A 24,404-nucleotide genomic window follows, 5' to 3' on the forward strand; every position below is an offset into this window, starting at 1 on the left:
GCCAGCAGCTAAATGTCAAATTTGGCTCTAAGACAATACTACTTGAACTATTTCTCTAAGTAAGCGCTCCTTACACAAGGAGGGATTGAAGGATCAGACTCATAGCATTGTAAAATCACTCTCTTAGGAATTTTCAGAACTGCCTAGAACATTTTGAATCTAATTCTCCAAACCCTCAGGCAGCTTTGAATATCTCAGCTCTAATATATTGAAACAACAGACACTGATAAAAAAAAAAAAAATGAGAGGGTGATACTCGGTTATATCTAGGCAATTCCCGGCAGGGTTGACACAATAACTGCGGGCCGTGCTGCCGACTTCTGTCAGCGCTTCTGTGTCCATCGGGGTTGCACAGAGCGGTGACTCAGTGGGCACCCTTGTGCCCACAGAAGCCCAGCATATCTGCATCTGCCACAAAAACCGTGCTTTGCTGTTATAACGCATTTTTTTGGTGGCAGGTGTTACTGCTACATCAGCTGACAGCTCACCTTTCCCTGTCAAAACTGCCTCTGTGCTGGGACTGCTTTCTTCAGTGGGCTGCTGAGGTGCAAATCTCTCGGTACAGAGGCAGCCTCGGAGGCAGTGTAACTCAGAATTTCATTCTGATCTCTGCATTAGATGTATTTTTAAAGGTCTTTTATCTGGCTTGGTCAGATATATTTCCTTAGGAAAATTCTTATCATTTCCAAAGGTAGAGCGACTTGCTTTTTAACCGGTCTCTGCGTGCACAGAAAGACGATGTCCATCGGCGGTGGCGTTCCTGGGGGCGGCGAGGCCGAGGTGGCGGAGGCTGGAGCCTGTTGCCTCCCGCACCGTCAGCCTGGCTGGCCGCGCTGCCTCCCGGCCCACGCTCCACGAGATGGCAGTGCGTTCCTGCTCTTAAAAACAGCTTTAACTTTATTTTAACCTTCTTCTAAGTTAAGTATTTTATCAGGAGAATTTCTTCCGAACAAAGATTGTATTTTCCCTCAAAAAACTGAACAGGGAAGATTGTTTTTATTGTCTTTTTAAAAATATAGGAGCTGTAAAAAAGCTAGAGTAAACTTCAGGGTTTAAAGTGGCAACTTTAAGGGATCTTTGTCTTAGTGTGTCACCCAGTTCGCCACCTCAGGTCTCCCCACTGCAAATCTTGCAGTTGTGCGAGGGGACTGCTGCAGAAATTGCATGCAAGCATCAGAAGCTGGTCACCTGATTATATGCCAAATTCACCTTTTTGTAATTGTGATGAGTCGTTTCTTTTTTGAAGAAATGTTTTTCACCTAACATCTTTTCTTGTTTCTTTTTTTTTTTTTTTAATTCCGAGATCTCCAAGGGGTACAGTCAAGCCACTGATGGAGAGCAGGGAGGTGGGGGTGGTGGGGCGGGATAAAAGAGTGAATTTTTCTCTTGTGCTATCAGCTGAAGAACACCTTGGAATGTTTGCAATTAGATTATTGTATAAATATTGAATTACAAGACTATAAACACTAAAAAAAAAATAACTTTGTAAATACTTGTTTGTAAGAATCGTGCTTTTAATTCCTTCAGCTGAGAGCCTCTGAGGATAATACAGGAATAAATTTAGTGTAAGTAGGATAAACTACCTATGCCATCAGTTTTCTCCAGTAGTTAATATTACATTTAAACTGATAATGATGGAAATGATTTTTGAATAGCTTGCTATCTGAGATATTTATAATTTTAAAAATTACATTTTAATGTAATCTCTGCTGCCTTATACGAGCTTACATTATGCATGTTGTTATAACAAGAAAAATGAAAGAGGAGAAAAAACTCCTTGAAAACAATTTCTGTAAGGTCGACAGGTAGGTAAAAATCTTAATTTACATTGCAGACATTGCTTGGGACACAGAAGGGAATAAATACAATAAAGACAGCCTGTTCCAGTCCTTACAGTGCACCGTAGTATTGTCAAGAGCTGTGAAAGCTGCGACTCCTGCCCTTTTAGTCATTGGTGGTGTAGTTCTGTACACAACCGAGTAGGAAATGCTTCTTTATTTCCAAAATGAATTCCAGTCAGAGGTAGGCTAAAAGCACCATTCATTTAGATTAAAGATCCTCAAACTATCATGTTTGCAACCATTTGTCACAGTTTAAGTAGCAGTGCATAAATGTCGTGCTGTTGGTATACAATTTAATCTCTGCTGACAACAGCTCCATTTCTAAAGTTTCCTCAGCATCTTTTTTTAATGGTTTACATTTCTTATAAACAACCTCCGCTGCTTATGCAGAAGTGGGACGGCTCTGTAGGTTACCAGGCCTGAATCTCCTCCACATGGGGAAAAAATGGTAAAGCATCAAGGGCAGTGCATGTGGGAGCACCAGTCAAATGGCGTTTGCATCTGATGGCATGTGCATCTAGCCAAATGCGTGGGTTTCCATTCTGCAGGAACATTTGATGGTTTTTGTTGTTTCGGGTCAGAACAAATTGGGTAGGTTTTGTTTTGGTGACTCTTCTGGTCTTCACCTCGTCCTTGCTCCCTCTCCTGTTACTTCCACTGTCCGAACCGGGGGAAAAAGAACTCATATGACAAGAGTTTGTTTTTTCTCCATGATCTTTGGAATTATTCTGTTAAAAAATATGAGCAATGATTATGATTTTATCAAACACAGATGCTTAACTTCTAGTGGATGTCACTCTTACTGTACTGTTGGCAGAATGTTTATAGCTATAGGCCTTTACTTGCATTAAAGCATTGGCCCAGAGAGAATAGGTTATAAATCCTAGTGTCTCTTTCCAGTGATAATGTCCTTTATAGTCCTCCTTGCTTTGTCTTCTGATTCTATCTGTGCTTGAGACTATGCCCAACCTGGAGCAGGTGGAGGAAAAAACGGTGAATTACGTGCCGTTAAGAAACTTTGCCGAGCTGTTTCATTGCAACTAGTCGGAGTTTTAAGGAAATTTGTCTCAAATAGAGAAAATAAAGGTGTTGCGACACGGAAGACTACACTGATAGTCAGAAACATAAGTTGCAGAAGCCTCATTGCTTCATACTACCAAACAGAGATCTAAAAAGATGGTTACAGTCTAAGCGCATTTTTCCTAACCTAAAGTGAGAAGAGGGTACGTCTGAAGTCAGGATATCCTGAAGGAACTGGAGGTCTGTTTTAGTGGGATACTTTTGATACAGCTGAACACGGCTCCTGAAGATCAGGGTTAATGTGCTTCTTACAAAGTTACTGATGAGAATGGTTTGTAGCACTGCTTCAGAAAAACTTTCCAGTTGGTGCTGCCAGGCTTTTCTAGATATCATCCACAGCTTTTAAAATACCCGCAATTGTTCTTGGTAGAAAAGAAAGCAGATATGCTTGAGTAACCATTATACCCACAGTAGAAAAGTTTCGAGCGTATGGAAACAGAATCCGTCCCAGCTGACACATGTAAGCCGTGTCAGTGCTAAAAAACATTATAGCCTCCTGAGTCTGCAGGAAAGGTGCCATCTCTTGAGCAAAGATCAGTTTAGCTGAAAGATGCTGGGAATAAGTAATGGCATTGGGTTTAGATAAAGGAACAGGACTGATAGAAAGTACAGGTTGAGAGTGGAGTTTGATGGTAGGAACTAGGAACCGGGCAGCAAGAAAGAACAAAGAGACCAGGGGTTATTATATGCAAATACCTTATCCAAAATGCTATGAAGTTTAATTTCCAGGAGCAAATATGATATGAAAGTCTTGATAATGGAAAGCCAGTGCTACTTCTGAATTCAGCTTGCAGCCTTCTAAAATACGCTTCATGGAAGATAGCTGTCCATCTTGTCGGATTATAAGAAGTCTGTGCTTTACACTGGTGGTTTCCATCCTTTCTGGCTCATTTGGCTATTCAGTTTACTTTGCAGCACTGGTTTTCACGGTATTGCGATGCTTTTACTGCACCGTCTCTGCCGCATGACCATAAATGTCTCAACACCCGTTGCATACACAGTGTTTCTCTGTTCTCCCTTCTCCATTTTCATCGTGGATCTTCTTTCCCTGGCACCAAAGTAAGTCCTCTTTGCCCTTTGCCTTTGTGCAGCTGACAGCCACGCTGGCCCATTTCTCCACCCCAGCCTTCTGGGCAAGCTCTCACCACCTCCTCCTCAGCCCCGTCAGTGCTGGGCCAAGTCCTCTTCTACCTCGCACAATGTGCAAACGTGTCTTGTGATCCCCTTCGCCTCTCTGATCCCCTTTGCCAGTCAGCCATCCTTTCCCCACGCCTGAGCGGGGCTAGCACCCTACTTCACAGGTCGTTTCATGTGGAGGAGAAGTCATCGAGAGAAGAGACAGATCCTGGCGGCAGGGAAAAGGCTAGACTAAATGTTTAATGGACCGTTTTTTGTCCAAAGGGAACCTCTGGACCAAATACATTGAGAACCCCTGTTCTCTACTTTCTCATACAATGCTGATACAGTAACCCTGTCTTAGCTCTTTTTTTTTTCCCCCTGCTCTTCTTTAACCACTGCCAGGTTGTAGTCACAGTGATTTTACATGGTATTTTAACTGACATACATACTTTTTTCCCAGTTATCTTTTCCTCCTGTGAATGAAGTCAAGATCCTAGAATCCTTTCTCCGTAAAGGGTTTGGGAGTGAGTGAGAAGAGCTGAAATTTTGAACACGCAGTAAACAGATTGTGAATTTCAAGCAAATCTTGTTTTCCCTTCAAAAACCTACCCTTTTTTAAATTTGAAACTTTTATTTCTTCAAGGTCACTTCAGATTTAATTTACCAATATGATATATGCGAAGAGTTAATTTAATAAGCTAATACGGCATTTTTTAAAATTGCCTAACAAATATATTGTAAGTATGATCACATCTCTCTGAAATGAAAATCAAGACCACTCAATGTCCTTTTGTCAAACTGATTGTATCTAATTAAAAAAGAAAGAAATCCCAGCAATGCAGCTTTTCTTCCCATTAACATGCACTGCACAGGTTACTACCTAATTTAATACAGGATGTTGCCTTGCATTTCTCCATCCCTGATGAAACCGCTCTGTTTAGTTGAAGCTAAGGGAAATTCTGAGTTAGAAAAAGAAACAGCAAACCCCCCCAAATACACAATGATATATAATTTGACCATTTATTTCCTTTTCTTAATAAGTGTATCCAACTATGGAAGCAGGTGTACTAGCCCTTGGCCTCATACCACTGCTAGCTTGACACTCTGATTTCTTGGTAAATAGATAAACATGCCTATAAGATTAAGTGACAAATTCACATCAGCACCCAAAGCTCTTGAATCAATACCGCTAATCCATTAAAGATTACAACAAAGAATCTTAAGTTTCTGTCCCTTCATTCTGGTATTAAATGTGAACTGAAAAATAACGGACTAAAATCTTTCTAAAATTAAATGAAATGAGAAAATTACCCTTTGCACATTTTAAAGATAAAGAACCCTGGACATCTGCTGGCCTGGACAGACTGCCTTTGAAAGCAATTTAAGTATAACAAAGTAATTTTCAAATTGACAAAGGAACGGCAGCTGTATAAAATGAAAATGTAACCGGGGCAGCCCCAGAGCCAGATCCAAAATCCCATCTATCTCCTGAATCTGACAACAGTTAATTTGACCAAATGGCAACTGCACCTGAAGGAGGGGGGGCAACAGCTGAATTAAAGCCAAGGCAAAGGCCTCTTGAGAACTTAGTGTGGGATTCAAAGTTCATTGAAGTTGGTGGGAATTTTTCTACTGACTTCAGTTGCCTAAATCTGGCCTTCGTTGCTTTGAATAAATGAGAGTTTGTGATTCAGTGTATCGTCTTTCCCTGTGGACAGAGCCCCCGTGAGAAGCTCCGTCAGAGTGACTGAATTACAAGCTGACAGGACTTTGCTGTAATGTATTTAAAGTTATTTACATGCATGACAGTATGCTTGGAGAGTCAGGTTCTGCAGTGATGAAATTGGAAAGGATGCTTACTAACGTAACGCTAAGGTGACCCAAGTAAGTGTCCCCTACTATCTGTGACCTGTTAAATAGTTTTGAAAACCCACCTGACTATTGAAAGAGGTTTGCTTATTGCTTTTGATTCACTTGCCTCTGATTTCCTTTTGTGTTCTCATTTTTATTTTCCCACTCTCCTCTGCCATAGTCTTTTGCTTGTTATAATTGAAAACTGGTAAGAGAAATGTAACTTTCTATAAACATTCTCTGTGAAATAACATTTAAAACTGTAGTACTCGATGAGCCTTTGAGCCGACTACTGGGGTTGTTGGATCAAGGTCATCATGAGTTCGTACATTTGCCTACTACAATATATAGGAGTCTAATGGCAGCTGCAATCATTTACTTTCACTCCCTGGCTCTTTGAGAGTTGTTTGCTTGGTTACATGAGGTGTCAACAGTAATGCAGATGGGGATGAACCCTGGAGAAATTAACATAAATAGTGTCAACGTGCTGTCTTCTGATGTAGTGGCAGTTTCTTTAGAATTTCATTTTATTGCTATCAATATTTTCTTCTGATCATCACTACTGCAACATAATTTCAACACTGAAAATTAATTTCGTCTAAATGTACTGTCCTGTTCCGTCAGCGATGGAGGGTTCAGCCAATCACTTCCTCCTCCCCGCTTTTTCCCACCTACTATGCTATCTGCTGTTTACAGCTCGTTCTCTGGACTTTCATGCCCCCAACATTTGAGAAAGATGGAAAAATGCCATGGTATTTCATTTAGTCTATGCTAACTCCATTCCCTTGGCTTGTGAGAAAGTGAAAATTACTTTGTAAGAGAAGACTTGGCTAACATAGGAGAAAATATCACTAAATGCTGAATCTGAAAATCAAAGTGTAGACAAGGTGCTGTTCAAAACTATTAAAGCCATCCCTCTGATGATCTTTAGGCATGTCGTTTCATGACTGGTAGCTCTGGAACACTGCTGTCTGTCTTGCGTTTTTGTTGCTGTCCTTTTTCACCTCTCTGTTGAACATTTACAATACAGTTACAGGTTTCTGTGGTAGAGAGAATGGCACTTTTATAGGGTTGCTATGGGAAGTTACAGTAGGGTGAGCACCACAGTGGAAGGATGAGATTGATGTCTTCTCTTAAAAGATACATTTTAATCTAGTTTCTGAGAGGAATTCTGTATCCTGGAGGGGGAGGGAGAAGAAGAGACCTCAGGACGGGCAATAAAGTTCATAGCTTCCAGCTATGGGAGCAGGAGGGATGGAAACGGCCCTGGTCTGAATGCAGGGGCTGTACAGTTACTGGGATTTGCTTGCGTCCCTTGCCTGGGAGCAGGCATGCCTTCAAGGTCTTCACTGTCTCTGCCCAGTACATCCATTCCTCTGTCTCTGAATTGTTTTGCATGATTATAGTGTCTGGCTCTTTGGAGTGAGTTCCACTATGTGAAGTGAAATATGTGGGAGGGAAATAGGGGAACAGAGAAGAAGAAAAAAAAAACCAAAACAGGCAAGAAATGTAAAATAAGGGGCTAAAAAAGTGCACTCCAGAAATACTTGAACAGAGTGGTCATATTTATATCGATGAGTTGCAGCTGCGGAGTCCTAACAGGAGCAGCAGAGCTGTCTTCCCCAGAAAGAGCAGGAGGAGATCCGAAGACACTGATCTGGTAGAAGACTGGATTGTTGTAACCCGGTGGAGAGAGGAATAAGCAGCTGCCACAGGCTGCTAGAGGTTGATTGAGAGCCAAGGGCTGGGCCTAGAGGATGACTGAGAGCCAAGGGCTGGGACAACTGTAGCGAGGTACCCGAGAGAGCAGTGGACATCAAGGTTAAATCACATCTACCTGGAGGCTGAAGGTGATGCCAAGCAGTAACAGTACATGCCTTGGTCTCTGCTATTTTAAGTCCATTCGTCTGAGTGCTGTATGCCTTTTGACAAAATAAATCATACTTTGATTTGATGAATTTGTTTTCTGCATCACGGCATTTTCGTAGTGCCTCTCGTCTTCCACAAGAAAAATTCTGTTGGAGTCAAGTCTGGCAGGCTGCAGCAGCTATTATCAGCCAAGGGGATATGATTTAGAGACCTATATCAGGGGGGTCCTGGGATCCCATGTCGAACAGAAACAGCTTCAGGCAGGTAGCTGAGAGAGACGCGGTCAAGGGTCTGTCTGAGAATCTGAGAAGGGGCAGGTGCCTGCTGCTACAAGTACAGGAATTTCCTCCCTCCTGTTGATACCTAGCAGAACAGGGAACATTCATCTGTGTTATCATTAGTTATCATCATTTCATCAGAAAGATGATTTTGGCACCTAAAATGGGATGTAGGGAGAGCTGGAAGTCTGTCTTCAAGAAATTCAATGCCCAGATATCTATCTGCAAACCCTGCGAGATGTCTAAATCCATTTGGATTCTGTGCTTTGGATGGCAGCTGCTGTGTCTTCGTCGGCTGGACGTACTCTGCAGACTTTTGTTGTGCATGGTAAATGCTCAGACAAATGTTACCCACCAAGGGAACATCACACCTTTTCTACAGATTTTTCAACCTGAAAGATAGATTCTGTATTTTTCACTTTTCGTTTCTAGGAGTGGTAACAGTTCTGATTATTTCTCAGTGATAATGATACTTAGGCCACTGTTTGCTGATAGACTAGAGATAACCAAGAAAATGGAGATGGTAAATACATATATCATATGTTGTTGCCTTTCATATGTTTCTTGCCTATGTGAGCAGGTGACTTTAACATTATGGGTTTGAGCATTTCTCTGCCTGGATTGACTCATGACAAGGGCAGTCATTATGTTCCCTCCAGAGAGATTTACTTCTATATCAATTTAGCATACCTTTAATTATGTCCAAGAACCCTTTAAATTTCATATGTGTTGTAGGGGATTTTCTACATTCTAGTCTGAATTCCACCCAGTAACGTTAAATTAGTCTAATTTACATACAACTGACCTTGCCTGAACCTATACTAATATTAAAAAAAAAAAAAAAAAGCTCAGAGTACAAAGTCAAGCAACTCAAGCACTTACTTAGAAGTCCCGGGATCAAAGTCACCTACGAAACTTTAAATCACCCCTTCCCCAGCTCCAGGTGACCTTTGCTTTGTTCAGCATACAGAGTTCCTACTGAGTAAGTAGCGTGTCAGTATTTCTTCTAGTCATTGTTCTTCTGTTTACTGAATGCTACTGAAACCTTGCATCAACAAAGAAAAAAAATAGTCTCCTAGTGCTTTTGCGTGGTGCTTTCAGTGTTGTGTCTTGCTGATTTCCAATCAGCTGTGAATTAATTAGCATGGCACCCCTGCAAGGGGAGGCAGTGTTGGCCCCTGTGTGAGTATGAACTAGGGCATAGATTAGAAGCGATCGCTAATATTGGAAATCCGGTTTGAAATGACTAGGATCTAGTTTTGCAAAGTAGTGTGTCTCCTGTAGCATGTTAGATGTTCAAACTGCACTTTCTGTTCGTCTCAGTTACAGACGTGAGTGTTCAGCTGGTCTGCAAATCAAACCCCAGGTGTCTACACTTGAATTCAAGACTTCATCTTCTGAATGAGGTGGAACTCTTGTCTTTACAATTTAATATGATGACGTACATAGAAGTCGTACCAGAAGCTGTATGTCTAAGGGAGCCAAACTAAGCTTCTATGTGCAGTTCTCACTTTGCCTTTTTTATTTTTGGAGTACTTGATTTTTACAACCCTAACAATTTCTTTTCACATAGTTTTTTGTAATAGAATTCTCAAAGGTGTATATATATATCCATGTGTGTGTGTGTGTGTAAAGTATAAAATATATATATTAAAAATATATACATAAAACATTATATATATGCATACATATAAGACATGTATATATGTAATTCCACTCCACTGCATCCCAGTCCAGATTGGCTTTGACCTTTTTCCCCTGGACAGTGTGGAAACGCTAATTGTAGAGAAGAGGCGAACTGACTGTTTTCCATCCAACTGTGCGATGCTCAAGTATTTGTCTTCTCAGAGGAACACCGAGTTCTTACTGCATTGATGGCTCAGGATTTGCTCAAGAGTGGTCGAGATACTCTGTGGATCAGACACATGCGAAGTCCACTCAGACTGAAGGAGCTCTGAGGCTATAAGGCATAGAGCTGAGAAATTAGCTATGAAATTCTAGTGGGTTTCTAACGGAGCAAATATTTTCAGAGACTGAAAATGTGGCCAGATTTGAATAGTTTAATGTGATGGCAACAGGATTTTCCTTCTGTGCAATTTGTCCCTCTGCTAAAAATTCAGGTCTCTGCTTCCGAGCATGAAAGTACTAGAAAAGACTGTCCAAATGTTAACATGCACAAAGCATATGTTCACCAGACCTCATTCCAAAAAAATGGCTCAGCTGCTTTACTCAAGACAAAAAAAAATCAACAAACATCCAAAATTAAATGTCCCATTTGGAAAATTTCAGTTGTTACACTGAGAGAGATTTATTTGCAAGGAAAAACTGGACCTTGAATAGAAAGTGCTAAATATGCTTAACTACAGGCATCAGTAATTATGAAGCCAACGTAAAGACCTTCCTCTGGGTCAGATAGATACAAATTTTTTCGGTCATATTTGAATACTCCAGTAACATGCAAAAATTGCAAACGTGCCAGATTTCCTCCTACTTTTTTCAGCAAATAAAAGACTTCCCGTTATCTGTCCTGTAAGCTTCTGAGACATTCTATTTCTTCTTGCATTTAGCTTGGATTAAAACTTCTCAGCCCAGCAGTCAATAGTGCCAGAAGATAGTCTGGAGTTCTTACTGGTGTGCTGTTCTTACTGGTTCTTCAGAATTCTGCTGGCCTCAGGCTGGTCAGGCCACCATTTTCACCCTTAGCTTCTCCAAACGTTTCTTAAACATGGGTGAGTTGAAGTGTGACCTTTTCTTTGCCTTTTTCCTCTGATCTCGCACAACTCACATACCTACATCTCCAGAGAAAAGTATAAATTAACGTTAATTAATTTTATTAGTTTTACATTCTCCCCCTATGTCGCTTTTTGGGGGTTTCTTCCCTTTTAATTGGGAATGTGGTGTAAAGGACTAATTCTGAAGAGTCTTGGATTATCCCAGTTCTCTTTTATTTCAGGGAGAGTATAACACTTTGCAGAACCTTCACTCAGGTCTGGATTCAGCCATTTGATTACTGAATATTCTTCAAAAGATAACTGTGGAAATCTCATTACTTCAAACTCTTTTGAGTGAGGCAGTAGGAAATATGCCACATGAAGCAATCGTGCGTTATTATTTAAATGGCCTAAGATAGATCCTCTTTTTCTTTAATAGCATCTTTGACCTCCCTTCTTCCTGTAGTCAAGCCACAAAAAAATTACATTTTGTAGCATACATTTGTACATGGTGCTGTCATTTTGTTATTTCTTTTCCAAGTGAAAACCACTTTACTCCTCTTGCCCCCCCTCTCCCCCAAAAGAAAATTGAGCTTCTAGGTACTTAATATGCAAACTTCACTGTTACATCCTGCAAAACTGAGATTGCTTAATGGAACCAGAAAAGAAAGATTTTTTTTTTCTTTTTATTATGATCAAACTTAAGCAATTTTAGATAGTCATTTGTGGTCTGTGAATGCAGGGAACTAAATCCAGAGTGATTGCCAGAAGCAACAATTACAGTTCTTTTTTTCCTAAGTGAATTCTTTGATGATAGGTTCAAATTCAGAATCTTAGATTCTCAGTCTCCAAAATTCAGATAATTGGGATATTAAAATGATGAACATATATAAATATTACAAGGATATTTATGATGTTCATGCCAGCTGAATAGTGGGACGTGCTATATAGTTGAATTCCTTCCCTTAGAAAAATAAGGAAACAGTAGAGCTAGGATTTTTAACTTTGTTCATTTTTTTTTTTTCACCCTGAAATTGGTGAATGGGCATTTCCCTTTTAGAGGAAAGAATCTCAAATTTTTATCATTTTGGTAGATTTTTGAAAATTTGAAAAATTTCCCACTGTGTTGGAAAATATTTCTGCAAGCTTATCCATACGGGCTGTTTCCACCTTCACTAGGTACAAAATAATTAGTTCATAGAAAAATTAACCCGGGAATTTTTTTAAAACTAGATGATTGGTGTTTGGCAGCAAACAGAAAATTAAACTTCAGTTAACTCATGGAAAGCTACTGTATGCGTTACAGAGATTAGAGGGAATACTGGTATGTGTATAGCATAACTGAATGGTGTTTTTCAGCTGATTTGTAATGGAAGACTGCAGTGTGTAAACACCGAAGGCTGATATAAATGCACTCTGTGTTACCAGTATAAAGAACACTTCAACTTGATGATGCCAACCAACCTGCCTGCTGTACTAGATATAGGAACGTAGGGTATCTGAAACGACGCTGAGGAAACAGCCTAGAGAGACTGCATTTGCTTGCTAGTTTTAATTAGCCATTCTCTTCTCCCTGTTCTCATGCAGGATTTTCATCCTTCAAATACATTTTAAAAATTCATAATGTTTACTGCTTGTTCACATTGCAGGCCATTTGATTTTTTTATCATACATTTTTATAGTCTTGCTGGAAAAAAATGATATTCTGTCTTAAATCCCTTACTGCCTTGGTCTTTCTTAGTTCAAGTTGCTTTGTCGTTTGTTATATTTGTTATAGGAAGTCACATAGCCTTTGTAGCATTTTCCTTCTCTACTCTCTTTAGAACTTCTTTATGTCTCAGAGAGTTTTCTTCCTTATTTCTTCTTAAAGAATATCAGCCTTACTTCCTCTACTAAATCACTAGGCTACTCAATTCAGTGAATAACTTATTTTCCCTGTGTTATGCCATCTCTATTACTATACATCCTTTGTATAAAAATGTGGCAGTTCAGATTTGTCAATATGAAAAAATAAGGATTCCTCTGTTAAAATTCCTTTAAAAAGGGAAGTAGTACGACATATCATGACAATTCTCTTTCACATTTAAAAATCCGTCTCTATATTCTTAATGAAATCATGCTAGGGTTTGTGCTTTTAGTATATATTCCCTGGAGCCAAAGGAGTGTTAATGTAGATGTGGAATTTTCTCTAACCTTTTTTTTCGAGGTTCCACATTAGCTGTTGTTGCTCGTCGCCTTATACCGGACTTGTTTCAGCTCCCTAAAGGTATACTGATAGTTAGTTAACGACAGTTAAAATTTCTTATCCGCTTTGCTGGAATTTCTGGGCAGATTGCGTTACACCTTCGTGTGTTGGGTGTGCGCCCGCATGTGCACGATGTTTGTTTTCATAGTTTCGTGAAAGATGATCTTTGTGTTCCTGAGCACTTCTTTCCATTACATTATGTTGGGACGTGACAAACCCTTTGTTCCTTCGGTTCTTAAGAACTGTTCTTGTAGTGCAGGAATAACTACAGACCTAGGCTGAGGATGAGCCTGCACTGTGCTGGATGCTGTATAAGCTTAGTCATTTTAGTTTGCATTAGTTGCCATTTTGGCATTTGCATTTAGTTAGTCATTTTAGGTTGCAAATTCTTTGAGATTAAAAAGTCAGATGTAGAAGAGGCTGTATTTAATGGAATATTATCACCCTCTTTTTATGAATGAGAGGAACTGAAGCATTCAGACAAGTGAATGACTTGCCCAAGGTCAGAAAGGAAACTGGAGCTGCCGCCTCATCTCCCTAGCTGCAGTTTCAGTGACCTATATGCACACTCATCCTTCATGTGAGTTCTCAAGCGTGGTTCTTTGATGCTTCAGGCACTTTTCCTAAATAAGAATTTTGTGGAATCTTTTTTTTTCCCCCCAGTTTGTTTTGGGGAAGTAAATAGACAGTAAAATTAAAGAAAGAAGATGTGATGAAAATGATTTTTCCATAAAATGGGAGTGTGGTAGAAGCAGATGGAAATATAAAAACATTCTGGCTTTGATTTCATGATGATCTATAACCTCTTCCTTTAAGAGTTTTAGAAAATTATGAAATTAAAGCACAGAAAAAAAATATATAAAATTCTGCAGTTAGAAAGGACTGAAGTTTTAGCTAATTTCAGAAGAAATACTTTATAGGGGTAGTATATACGGTTTAGCAAAAGTTTATCTGAGTATCTATTTTCAAAATGGACTTCCACTTCGCAAATGTTCTTTTTTTCCTAGTCATATGATATTCACGAGGTGGGCAAAGCAGGCCCTTTTCTGGTCTAGCATTTCCATTTTGATGGACAGTGTGAATAAGAATTTGACTAAGTCAGGGCCCTTGGTCCTCCAGCCTGTCTTCTTTTCTATTTCTCTCCCTCCCCCCCCCCTTTCTTCTTTTTTTTCCTCATTTTTTTGCATATTATAAAAGAGCGGTCTGGTAGCATTTTAAGGTTTCAGATTATAATCCTGTATTACAGGTGATTTGGCTGAGAGATGCAATGAATGCGTTGTACATGAGTAGCAATGCTTTTTTAGTACAAGTGTAAGGAATTATCCTTGCAATTGAGCTATCAGTAAATTCATCACCAAATAGGCCATTAACTAATTAATTATATTTATTTTTCCAGATTATTGTTATTAATTTCCAATACACAAGGTCATAGTGGGAAACATCAGTCCCTGCTTGTGGAAAGCCAGAGTAAGAACTAGCTGGCATATTTATACCACGGATGATGTATTCCTGTAGTTCTAGCACGTGAGACATGGGGCATTTCCTAACTAAGCTTCTTAATTGTTCCTAAGGGCTTATTGAATCTGGTAATTTTATGAGTTTGTGTAGGGGTGTCTGAAAAGGAGGTGCTAGCATTGCTATAACATAAAAAATGCAGAAGAGCAAAGAGTGTATGTGGAGGGGATAATGGTGGTTCCTTGAGATTCACTGGTGGTTGGGACCAACAAGAGTGATGGTAGCCTTGCTGATGGCCTCCTGTGACAGCTCTGATCCCCGAGAACAAGGAGGTCTGATTTCCAGAAGACCTGTTGAGTCTTCAGCCAGTAAAGCACACCATTTCTTGCGTTAGATCTCCTAATCGTGAGCAAAACTACTGCAACCTGTGGACTACTCCATGTGCTCACAACCAATGTCGTAGGGGTCCATGGGGTACCTTGTGGTACTGAGGTGCGTGTGATGATGTTATGGGTGCCAGTTTTAGCCTTTCCATGCTATAGCTTCATTTAGGATTCCTTGCTAGTAAGAAATTGGTCTACAAACTGTTCCTTTTAATGTTTTATTTTTTTCCCTCTGTCCCAATTAGTTTGTAAATTGAAGCCTCTTGTTACTGCTAATGCGCTCATTTAATCTTTTTAATTTCTCTTACCATTTCTGCATATTTTGGGGGAATCAGGCAGTTTATAGTAATGCATATTAGCAACATGATCTACTTATTCACCTGACAAATTCAGCCTTAAAATAATCTCCCTCTCTAAAAGTTATTTAAAAGTGTAACTGAGATAAGTGCTCGATTCTGATTCGGTTAAATTCAATAAACAGGTGTTTATGCAAATTCAGTTAGCCTTACAGTTCAGACATTCAATTAATAACGAGATTGATATGGAAAAAATTCACTTGCATAATCATTAGATTTCAAGATGCCTTACAGAGAGGGCTGTAACATATTTCCTTTTTACAGGTGGGAAAGAAAGGATTGCAGGACTGAGGTGATTTCCTCGTTAAATCAACCTGCGAGCCACTGGCGGAACTGGGAGTGGGCATATACTGAGCCTGGCCAAGCCCCACCTGTTGCTCTGGTAGTAACAACAAGCTAATTTCAGCTGAAATCTTACCTCAAATAACTACTTATGTCATGCTGGGAATACTCCAGGCAATTACATGTAACGTATATAATGCATATATAATATGTAATGTTATATATGTAATGAGCATTTAAGAGAAGGGAATACTCAGGCATATGTTATGAAACGGTATATATCACATGGGTTATAATTAAGGATATTTTTTGAAAATAGGATATGAGAATTTTTATGCTTTTACTTTAATATTTTATATAACTTGCTTTTTAATTTTTTTAATTTGTAAAATTATTTTTTTGACGGTCTAGACACATCCTTTGTAGGAAAAATACTCATAAGAGTTCTTTATCTCAAAACTCTTGGCAGAATCAGGGGACTTTGTTAGCTTGTGGGGCTAGTTTAGGTGTCAGAGAAACAGTGTTAAACTGCAACTTCCACTAAATTAGAGAGAAAGTGTAAGTGCAGTATAAATGAAATTAGAACTGGGTGAGAAAATAAGGTTTCATCATAAATCAAGTGATATTTCAGGTGAAACAAAAAACAAATGTACAGGCAGAATATTGTAATGGAGTCACGTTCAAAAATATTAAAAAGCTTCAAAGTGAATAATTGTTTCCTCTTGTGAGTTCCTTTCCAGCATTGGGAGAACACGTGTAATATTGATGTATCGCACCAGTCATCTGGAATGCTCCTTACTGCTTGAGTAAACAGGGTCACTAATATTTTTGAAGGTTTCTCTACATTGTAAGAAGCATTGTGGGAGCTTATTAAGTTCATTAGAATACTGAAGAAATGTTAACAGCAGTTCTAAGTGCTTCTTTCCTCCAAAACAAGTTTTGTTATTTTGAGAGGCAAAATAGAGGCGGCGAGCACTGGAAAGAGACTCACGCTGGATGAAATGAGGAGAAAAAAAAGTAGCCGCTATTGCTGTTTACAGTTGTGGAATCTTTTGGGAAGCTTTTGAGTTTAGGGAGTCTGTGTGTTTTCGCTCTTAAAGCTTTATTTTTTCACATCATATGAAGAAATATCTAGCAAGAGATAAAACACTGAAATAAAGTTCTGGTAACAAGATGCAGCTTTCAGATATCTCAGCAGAGAACACATTGGGGTGTCTGGGGCATCTGTTGATCTGACAAGTTGTATTGTAGACAAACAAAATATATACCTTAAAGAACTGTGTATCTCTCCTCCACTAAGAGTACTGTCTGAAGTTGATGCTTCTCTTCTTCAGACAATGGTCATGTGAAGAGTTATACTGGTCCCGAGCACCATCTTGTTTTATTCAGCAGCTGGGAGCCAAGATGAAAGCCTGATCTTGTGGAGGCACAAGAAAGCCTTCCAATAAGAGAAAGGACCTCCTGGAATCAGCCTGGATGTGAGAAGCCAGAGTAAGGTTTGAGTCAGAGGTGATGCGCACGTGAGGATACTGCTTGTATCTGTATTGGAAGTAAGGATCCTATGGGACTGATTCAAAGTCTTCTTGGCCTTTGGTGACTACTTGGCGTGCAAAGGATGCCAGAGAGAGAGTGCCTAGGTAGACCTATCTAAGCGGAGAAGTAGTTCTATGGAACATTAGCCTGAAGGCGACTACTGGGTTTGTATTTTTGATGACGTTTTCCAAATAGATAGTGAGCTAGGAGCACAAATGGTGACAATGGATGCAACTTTGTGGAACCACATTGGAAGTTGGAAGAGGGATAGAAAGGCTCATTTAAAAACTGAAGAAGGAGAAGGAATGAAAATTGGGAGGTGACAGGGCCACAGGGGAATCAAAGGAAGACAAAAATTCAAGTGAAAGGCTGGTTGCAGGAGGGAGTCATTCACAAATGACGCAATAGAAGAATGGAAACTGATTCAAGTTTTAGAGACTACATTAAGACTAAGTTAATGGTAGCTAAAAGCTAGATTGAACTGGGTCTAGTTTGGGACTGGAAAAAAACCAACTCTGACCATCTGTTGTAGACAAGAAGTTCAAAGAACTTTGAAAGAAAAAATGATCAACTGAGAAGCAATGGGGCTAGTAAAAACGAAACTCTCACAGGTTTGTACTGAGAGGGGGGAACTCCTGCATAGTAATGGCTTGAGGAGAAGAATAAAGAAGGATATGTAGACAGTGTGAGGGAGATCAGAAGCTAGGATGGGCAAGCAGGTGAGTTAGAAAAGAAGAGTAACAGAGAAACTTATGCACCTCTGACATGGAAAGAGGAGAGGCTTGAGCCTGGTTCTGCGAAGTGAAATATGGTGCCAGCAGAGTTGTAAGAATCCGTCCTTCTCCTAGTTCCTTCTGTCTGCTAACATTTTAAAATTGTTGTAGTTGATAGGGAGGCCCAAAGGTGAGAAGCAGTGTTAAAACAAAGAAGGATCAGTGTAGTACACTGAATATAGAGTAATAACAATAGTAGAATACTCCAGCAGGAGCAGTAAGAGAACAGACCACGGTCAGCGTGAGACAGAGGTTGGTTGGTTCATGAAGAAGCTTATGCATTGTGGTTACCTACAACAGCAGAGGGTAGGATTTTGACCCTCTGATATTTTCTTTATTTCATCCTCAATTTCTGAGCCAGTGGTGTGGCTCTTAAAGAAGTTGCGGAACCCAGAAGCGGCTGGGGCTCAGAGCCCTCCCAACCACCCATTTTGTCTTTGGGCACCCAGGATTTCCAGTCCTTGCGAGGGGTTTCCAAGTAGCTAATTACATTGGCTTTTTTTTTTTTTTCTTTTGTTTGTTTGATTTGGGGTTTCTTTTGGCATTGTGCCTCTTGCAAGGAGATATGAAGCAGACGAAGATCTGTCCTGTTGTGCCTAACTAGAAAGGAAATCATTCTCATCCAGCCATTCTTTACGTAAGTGTTTTGACTCCTTGTCGGGATGATGTATTCCCAAACGGCACCAGTACGAATGTGGATATTGAATTCTGAATAGATTTTTATGACACGTATATCAGAGTTTTGAAGATCACTAGGGAAAGTATTTCTATCGACTGCAATTTGATGAAAAGCATACAATGCCCAAAATAGCTGTTGATTTCAGACGCTGTTGCAGTTACAGGTATTAGAAAAAAACAAACAGGTAAAGCAAAATGTTTTTTTTTGTTTCATGCGTATATGCTAGTTCCACTGTGAGATTTAAATAGCAGTGATTGTCCCTCAAAATAAATAGTTTTCAGAATTAAATTAAAAAAATCCTTTGGAAACCTCTAATATAATCATTGATTTTGGCTGATTGTAGAAGAATTTTTGGAGCAGTTATGACAGTAGATTTACAAGTCTCTGTGATGCAGAGTTAAAACAAAGCCCTATTGATAGTGCAGAGGCTTTTATTTCTTTGCAAAGTGGCACAGAACAAATAGGAAGACGCCTTCACAGTAAGACATTTTGTTCTTTGATTTCAGCTTTGATTCTCTTCAAACATGCAGCATTAGCACCTTCATTTAGATGTTCTCAGTATGAACAGAAAATAGGTGAATTCAGAGGGGTCCTATGAAAGAAGATAGTGCTATGTGGGAGAGGGATGGTTCCATTGTTTATACTGTTTGGCTTCCTGAACATTGAAATGCTACTGTTCTTGAAAGACAAGCTCTTCTAGTAGAAATTAGTGTAAAAATGGCACGGTGTAGTAATGACTGGTGGAACATCATCTTGGGATGCATTAATGGAAGAAGTTTCTGTTTGTAAAAGGCAGTAAGTTTTCTGGGTGGACTTGTTCTTTATTGTCTCTGTGCCTCAGTTTTCTTATCTGTAAAATGGGGATCCCATACATTAGCTGTTTTTTGGGATTCTTGACTAATGTGCTATAAAAAGGCAGTTTTTTATATTTTTTTGTTATGGGTTTAAAATTCCTTAAAGCAGTCATAAAGATAACCATTTTGATTTCCCTTTGACTTTTAATTCAAAGCAAAATAGTCATTCAAAAGATGGTAGTATATGAGGTCAGTTAAGTTCCCTTTATAGTCTGCATAATTCATTTCTAGAATAGCTGAGTCAACCATTTATAATAGTCTTGAAAGTTCTTACTAATAAGCCAGAAAGCCAGTCTTCAGAAAGGTCACGAAGTCCAAAACATGATCTTTCTCTGAGTAGTAACTGCTCTTGATAAATCTCTTTTCATTTGTAATTTATTGTTTGTGCTCAGCGTGCCTCTACAATTCCAAGGCTTCTCATGTGCTCAGAATAAGGTTTTTTTCTTAAGTTTAGACTGCCAACCCAAGTGCCAATGTTATATTCAAGTAATAAAGGAATCAGGACAATTTGGTTTGATCACGCGAATCACGTGAATATCTGCAGAACAAGTAAACTGTCACTGCTAGATCTGTCCGTAATGATAAATAAGTGACAGACAATATCACTTACCTATGATTACTGTATGTGGGATACTGGGCTTGACAGATCAGCAGCCCAGCATGGAACCTGTAATGTTCCACTATCAAAGCTGACCTATGCTGTCGGTTGCCATGCACAGATTGAAGAAAACACAGCAGAATCCATGTGGTGCCGTACTGCTATACTGTATAGAAGAGTGCCGTGGAGCTCTTGTTTGTGTCATACTTTTTTATTTGATTTTATATTTACCTAAGACAATGACAGCACATAACAAATAATAGCAAAGTAATACCTGTGGAGGTATTATTTTTTATTAGTATAAATAAATACATTCAATCAGGCATAATAGTTTCATTTATTTGAGAGACTAAGATTTATTACTTTATTTTTTGGTCATTTAAGTAAATAAATAATATTCTGTGTGGCTCATAATCTTCTATGAAACACTTCTTTATTTTCTTTCGTTCTAGCAATTCATAAACGCATTAAGTAAAATTCCATATTTAAATAACATTAAAATGCTGACACAAATTAAAGTCATAGCAGCGTGAAAAAAGTACAGCCTGCCAAGATAAATTTGAATGTCCTAATTTTGATTATTTATGTTGCAATCTAAATGCTGAACATATTTTTGTATTGAATATGTTTGTAAATTTCCAATGGGATTTAAATTTTTTAAAGTACAAAGTTACTGGGAAAAGAAAATATACTATGACTATAATTTTCTTGCTCCTCTGCTGACACAAACAGCTACACAAACTTTAAAACTATGTTATTTTATCAGAACACATTTAAGCAATGAAAGACAATGGGCGGTGTTGTTATGGTAAGATAATCGCCCCCCGAGGTGTACTGAGACACAGTGTGGCTGATTACCTCTAATCCTGTTGGGATGTAATTATTTCATGGTAACGATATTCTTGGAACTGCCTTATTGCTGTTATCAAATTTCTTTTAGCTTTATATCGAAACACATTAAACAATGACTTTGTCAACTTTGAGGTCTGTTGAGATTAACCTATCTTTTCACGATGTTTAATTGGCAGTTGAAATATTTTTTTTGAGTCTGGTTTCAATTTCCTTGTAAGATTCCAGCAGACTTGCAAGCGGAACAGCAGAAGATTCTGATCCATCCGAATGAAGTTGCGAAGCACAAAGGGTTTTATAAAATGCATTAAAATTAGAAAAGCAGTCTGGCTGGCTAGCAGGGATTCCAAGAAAATTAAGACTAGGTCTGCACTGAAGTCACGTCAGGTCTGCAAGCCTCCTGTTTTCAGTACAGGGTAAGATATGAATGAGTCTGAACTATGGAAGCTCACCGGGAAAGGCAGCGTGGAGGTCCTAGCAAGGCCCTGCTGATGGGTTCAAGAGAAAATGCGGCTCCAGGCAGGCTAGTGTCTCTCGCTCTTTGGTGGATTTTGCAGTCTGTACTGAGTTTCTTGCTACTGGAGTAGCCAGCAAGGGTTTACAAAGCAGCTAGATGAAAGCTAGCTTGGCTGCCTTGACTGCAAGGTAGACATGCCATCAGCTGCTGTTTATATAAACACTTGCTAGGTATTCAAACACATATATTTGCCTGATCAAAGTCTGAGGTGCCCGAGTTTTTCCACTTTCCTTCAGATCTATATCCCAGGTCAGCACGGTGACATACAGAAAGTGCAGGAGGATGGGATAACATTGCAGTCTGAATGCTGACGGCCAGTTCTAGAGTGTTTATTTTTTCTGGCTCATGAAGGCAGTTCTGATCTCTTCAGCCAAACTGGTTACCTGAAGGGAAGCTGCTCAAACTGAGGGTACTTACCGACCGGTTCCCTAACTTTTAATTCGGAGAAGTGACACATAGTAGAAATCCAGAGTAAAACTTCCATTTCTCTTGCTATCTTCAGGCTTCATCTATCATCAAATCAAGATATTAATTTGAGGAATATTTGATGTTATATCTGATTTATGTGGTCAGAGGGTATACTTAGACCACAGGGCAGCCATTTCACAGTTGTGCTCTCTTGCTTGAAGGCTTATAAGAGCATGCCATGGCTCTCCTCCAGCATGTGCGCCTGGCTGTCCTGCCCAGAGAAATCAAGACACAGGAATAGGAGAGCTCTAACCCCAAATGCTGAACTGAAAAGGTGGGTTGAGGAGCTGGAAGCATTCCCTGTCTTACATCTCAGACAAAGACACTACAGCTCTGAAGTCTTTCTTGGTAGTTGGTAAAACTGAAAAACAGATCTAGGAGTTAAAATGGATTGAGCTGAATTTTGGTGTAAGAGAGGGAGAAGAACAAGAAATTTGTCAGTGGATAAAGGCATATTGTTAAGTCATCACATTTTGAAACTATTGAGCCCTTCCTGGAGACGAAGAATTATTCTGCTAAATCCTCTGAGCCCTATTAAACTTGAGCAAGGATAAAGAGTTGAATAGTCCCTTTGGGGCAGAAGAGATTATAGAATGGAACAGAAAGATCCCAAAGCAAAAACCCCTAGAAACAGCTATGGGGGAAAGGCTTAGAGTAAGAGTCCTGCCTTTTTGTTGCATAAATTTATGAAAGGAAGGCTCCAGGAAACTGAAAAAGTTGGACCACTGTTTATATACTGTGTCCAAAGCAGAGTAGGATCTCTTTACAGCATGATAGCAAACATTTAGGTGGTTTATTTTTGTTTACAATTAGTGTATATGTGAATGCTGGCTTTTAGGGATGATCTTATTATAAAGAAAGGAGGAAAGGACGAGAAAGATGTAATGCTTTCTGGACCTCTGCCCATTCCACAAATCACATTCTCCTCCAGGCTTTCTCAGCAGAACATCTTTGTTTTCTACTGAATGGTGTACTCAAAGATGAGCTGCATTCATTTATTTTCTAAAGTAGGGCTTGTTTGCACTCTATTTGGAATAGATTTCTGCCTTATTATACTAATGCACGTTCAGTCCTAATCTAATAATCTGATCTGGATTACTAAGTGCTAACAGAGCTGTTATCTATCATGAATGAGTTTATCCCAGTGAAGGTGATGATTTCCAAAGGGAATAAGCAAGGTTTCAGAGTATGTATGTGAATAAAAAATTAAGACACAGGTAGCACATTTTAGTAATGAGGAGGTAAAATAATAATTGAGTGGCTCAAAACTGCCGTGATTTAAAGTAGATTTTAATTGATAGAGATTTGCAAGGTACATGACCATTGTGCAAGTTAACAGTGTTGAACTAAGAGCACAGAATACTTTTTAAAATTATTTTTGCAAGAGAGGAGGTGTCAGCTTAAACGAATTCAACTCAAGTTTCATCTGGTATGGTTACATTCTGCCTGTCTGAAGTCTCTTTGGACTTAAACTGTAATTTTTTTTTTTTTAATTCTTACATACAACTTTTACATGAAATCATTGAATTTCTGATCTGAGCCATTGCAGATGGTTCTTAGAGCACATTCTAGCCTTGATAAAAGCAATTTTCATGATAAAATCAATTATGAATTATTCAAAGGAACATGCATCAAGTCCAAAATCACAACTCTTGATGGTAACAATAGGACTTTTGCAGATTAAAATGTTGACCTTTTGTTTTGGAGATGGGTTTCGTCTTGTGTCAGTAAGATAGCAGGTCTCCTTTGACCAAATTTAGGAGTTCAGCTTTGATCTGTGAAAGTTTTGTTTGAGATATGAGACCTTGATCTAATATTTGAGTTTTACTTTAGTGAGTTTGCTGAGTTACTGAAGGAAGAGACTGATCAGGCTTAAATGCTGCAACAGCAAACATTTGAGTAATAAATATAGAGTAGTTAATAGGAATATTCCTATCGGGAGTTTAAGTTCCAGTAAGTACTTTTTTGTGTCAATGATATGAATGAAGAAAGAATGATCAGTTATTGTGGCCACTACATGATATGATGTGTCTGCTGCCTGCCTTGAAGGGAAAGAAGACTTTGTTTGCCTGAAGCTTAAGTTTGTACTTCTAATGGAGGAGGTGGCTTGTGATCCTGACAGATAGGTGGCTGTCTTTCCAAGCACCAAAACGATCGAGGATTTCTTGGATCCACAGATGTCATCCATATAAAAGCAGGTCCTATGGAAGTGGGAGGAGGAATGAAATCAAGGAGAAAAATAAATCAGGAGGGGGGGAAAAAGGAAACGTGACTACTAAAAATGTACTGGTTTCAGAAGCAGAAGAATCTGAAGGCTGCCTTCATAGCTGAAAATGTCAAATTGCTCCAGGGTTTAGAAAAGAGGATGAGCGTTCTGCAGGCTGCAGAAAACAAGCACAGAAATTATATGCAAAGAACAAGGCTAAGGACAAACAAACAAACAAGACAACAGGGCAGCAGAAGACACTTTCGGTAGGGATTTGGCCTATTGGAAATTGTGCTTCACCAAACATGATTACAGGGATTTGGGAAGGGAACAGAGGGAAACACCTATCTGTCCTGATAATTTTCTCAAAAATCCTTTCTGTCCCTTCAGTAGGAGAGGAAAGACAGAAGGAACCACTGCGGGTGAATGCTGCTTAACAGGGCCTGCTACCTGTTTT

The 24,404-nt window shown here is 39.2% G+C and overlaps 1 protein-coding gene across 1 annotated transcript in view; it reads right to left on the reverse strand.

Annotated features, from left to right (window-relative positions):
• Window positions 1-708: 708 nt before the first annotated feature.
• Window positions 709-24,404, reverse strand: part of LOC103912662 (von Willebrand factor D and EGF domain-containing protein-like) — a 266,632-nt gene continuing 242,936 nt past the window's right edge. Inside the window, exon 17 of the mRNA XM_009319021.1 lies at window positions 709-873. Within this exon, the coding sequence (XP_009317296.1) occupies window positions 709-873 (165 nt within the window). The remainder of the gene's footprint in view (window positions 874-24,404) is intronic.

This window comes from Pygoscelis adeliae, unplaced genomic scaffold (genome assembly GCF_000699105.1).
Source record: "Pygoscelis adeliae isolate BGI_AS28 unplaced genomic scaffold, ASM69910v1 Scaffold222, whole genome shotgun sequence".
In the NCBI taxonomy this organism is placed as follows: domain Eukaryota; kingdom Metazoa; phylum Chordata; class Aves; order Sphenisciformes; family Spheniscidae; genus Pygoscelis; species Pygoscelis adeliae.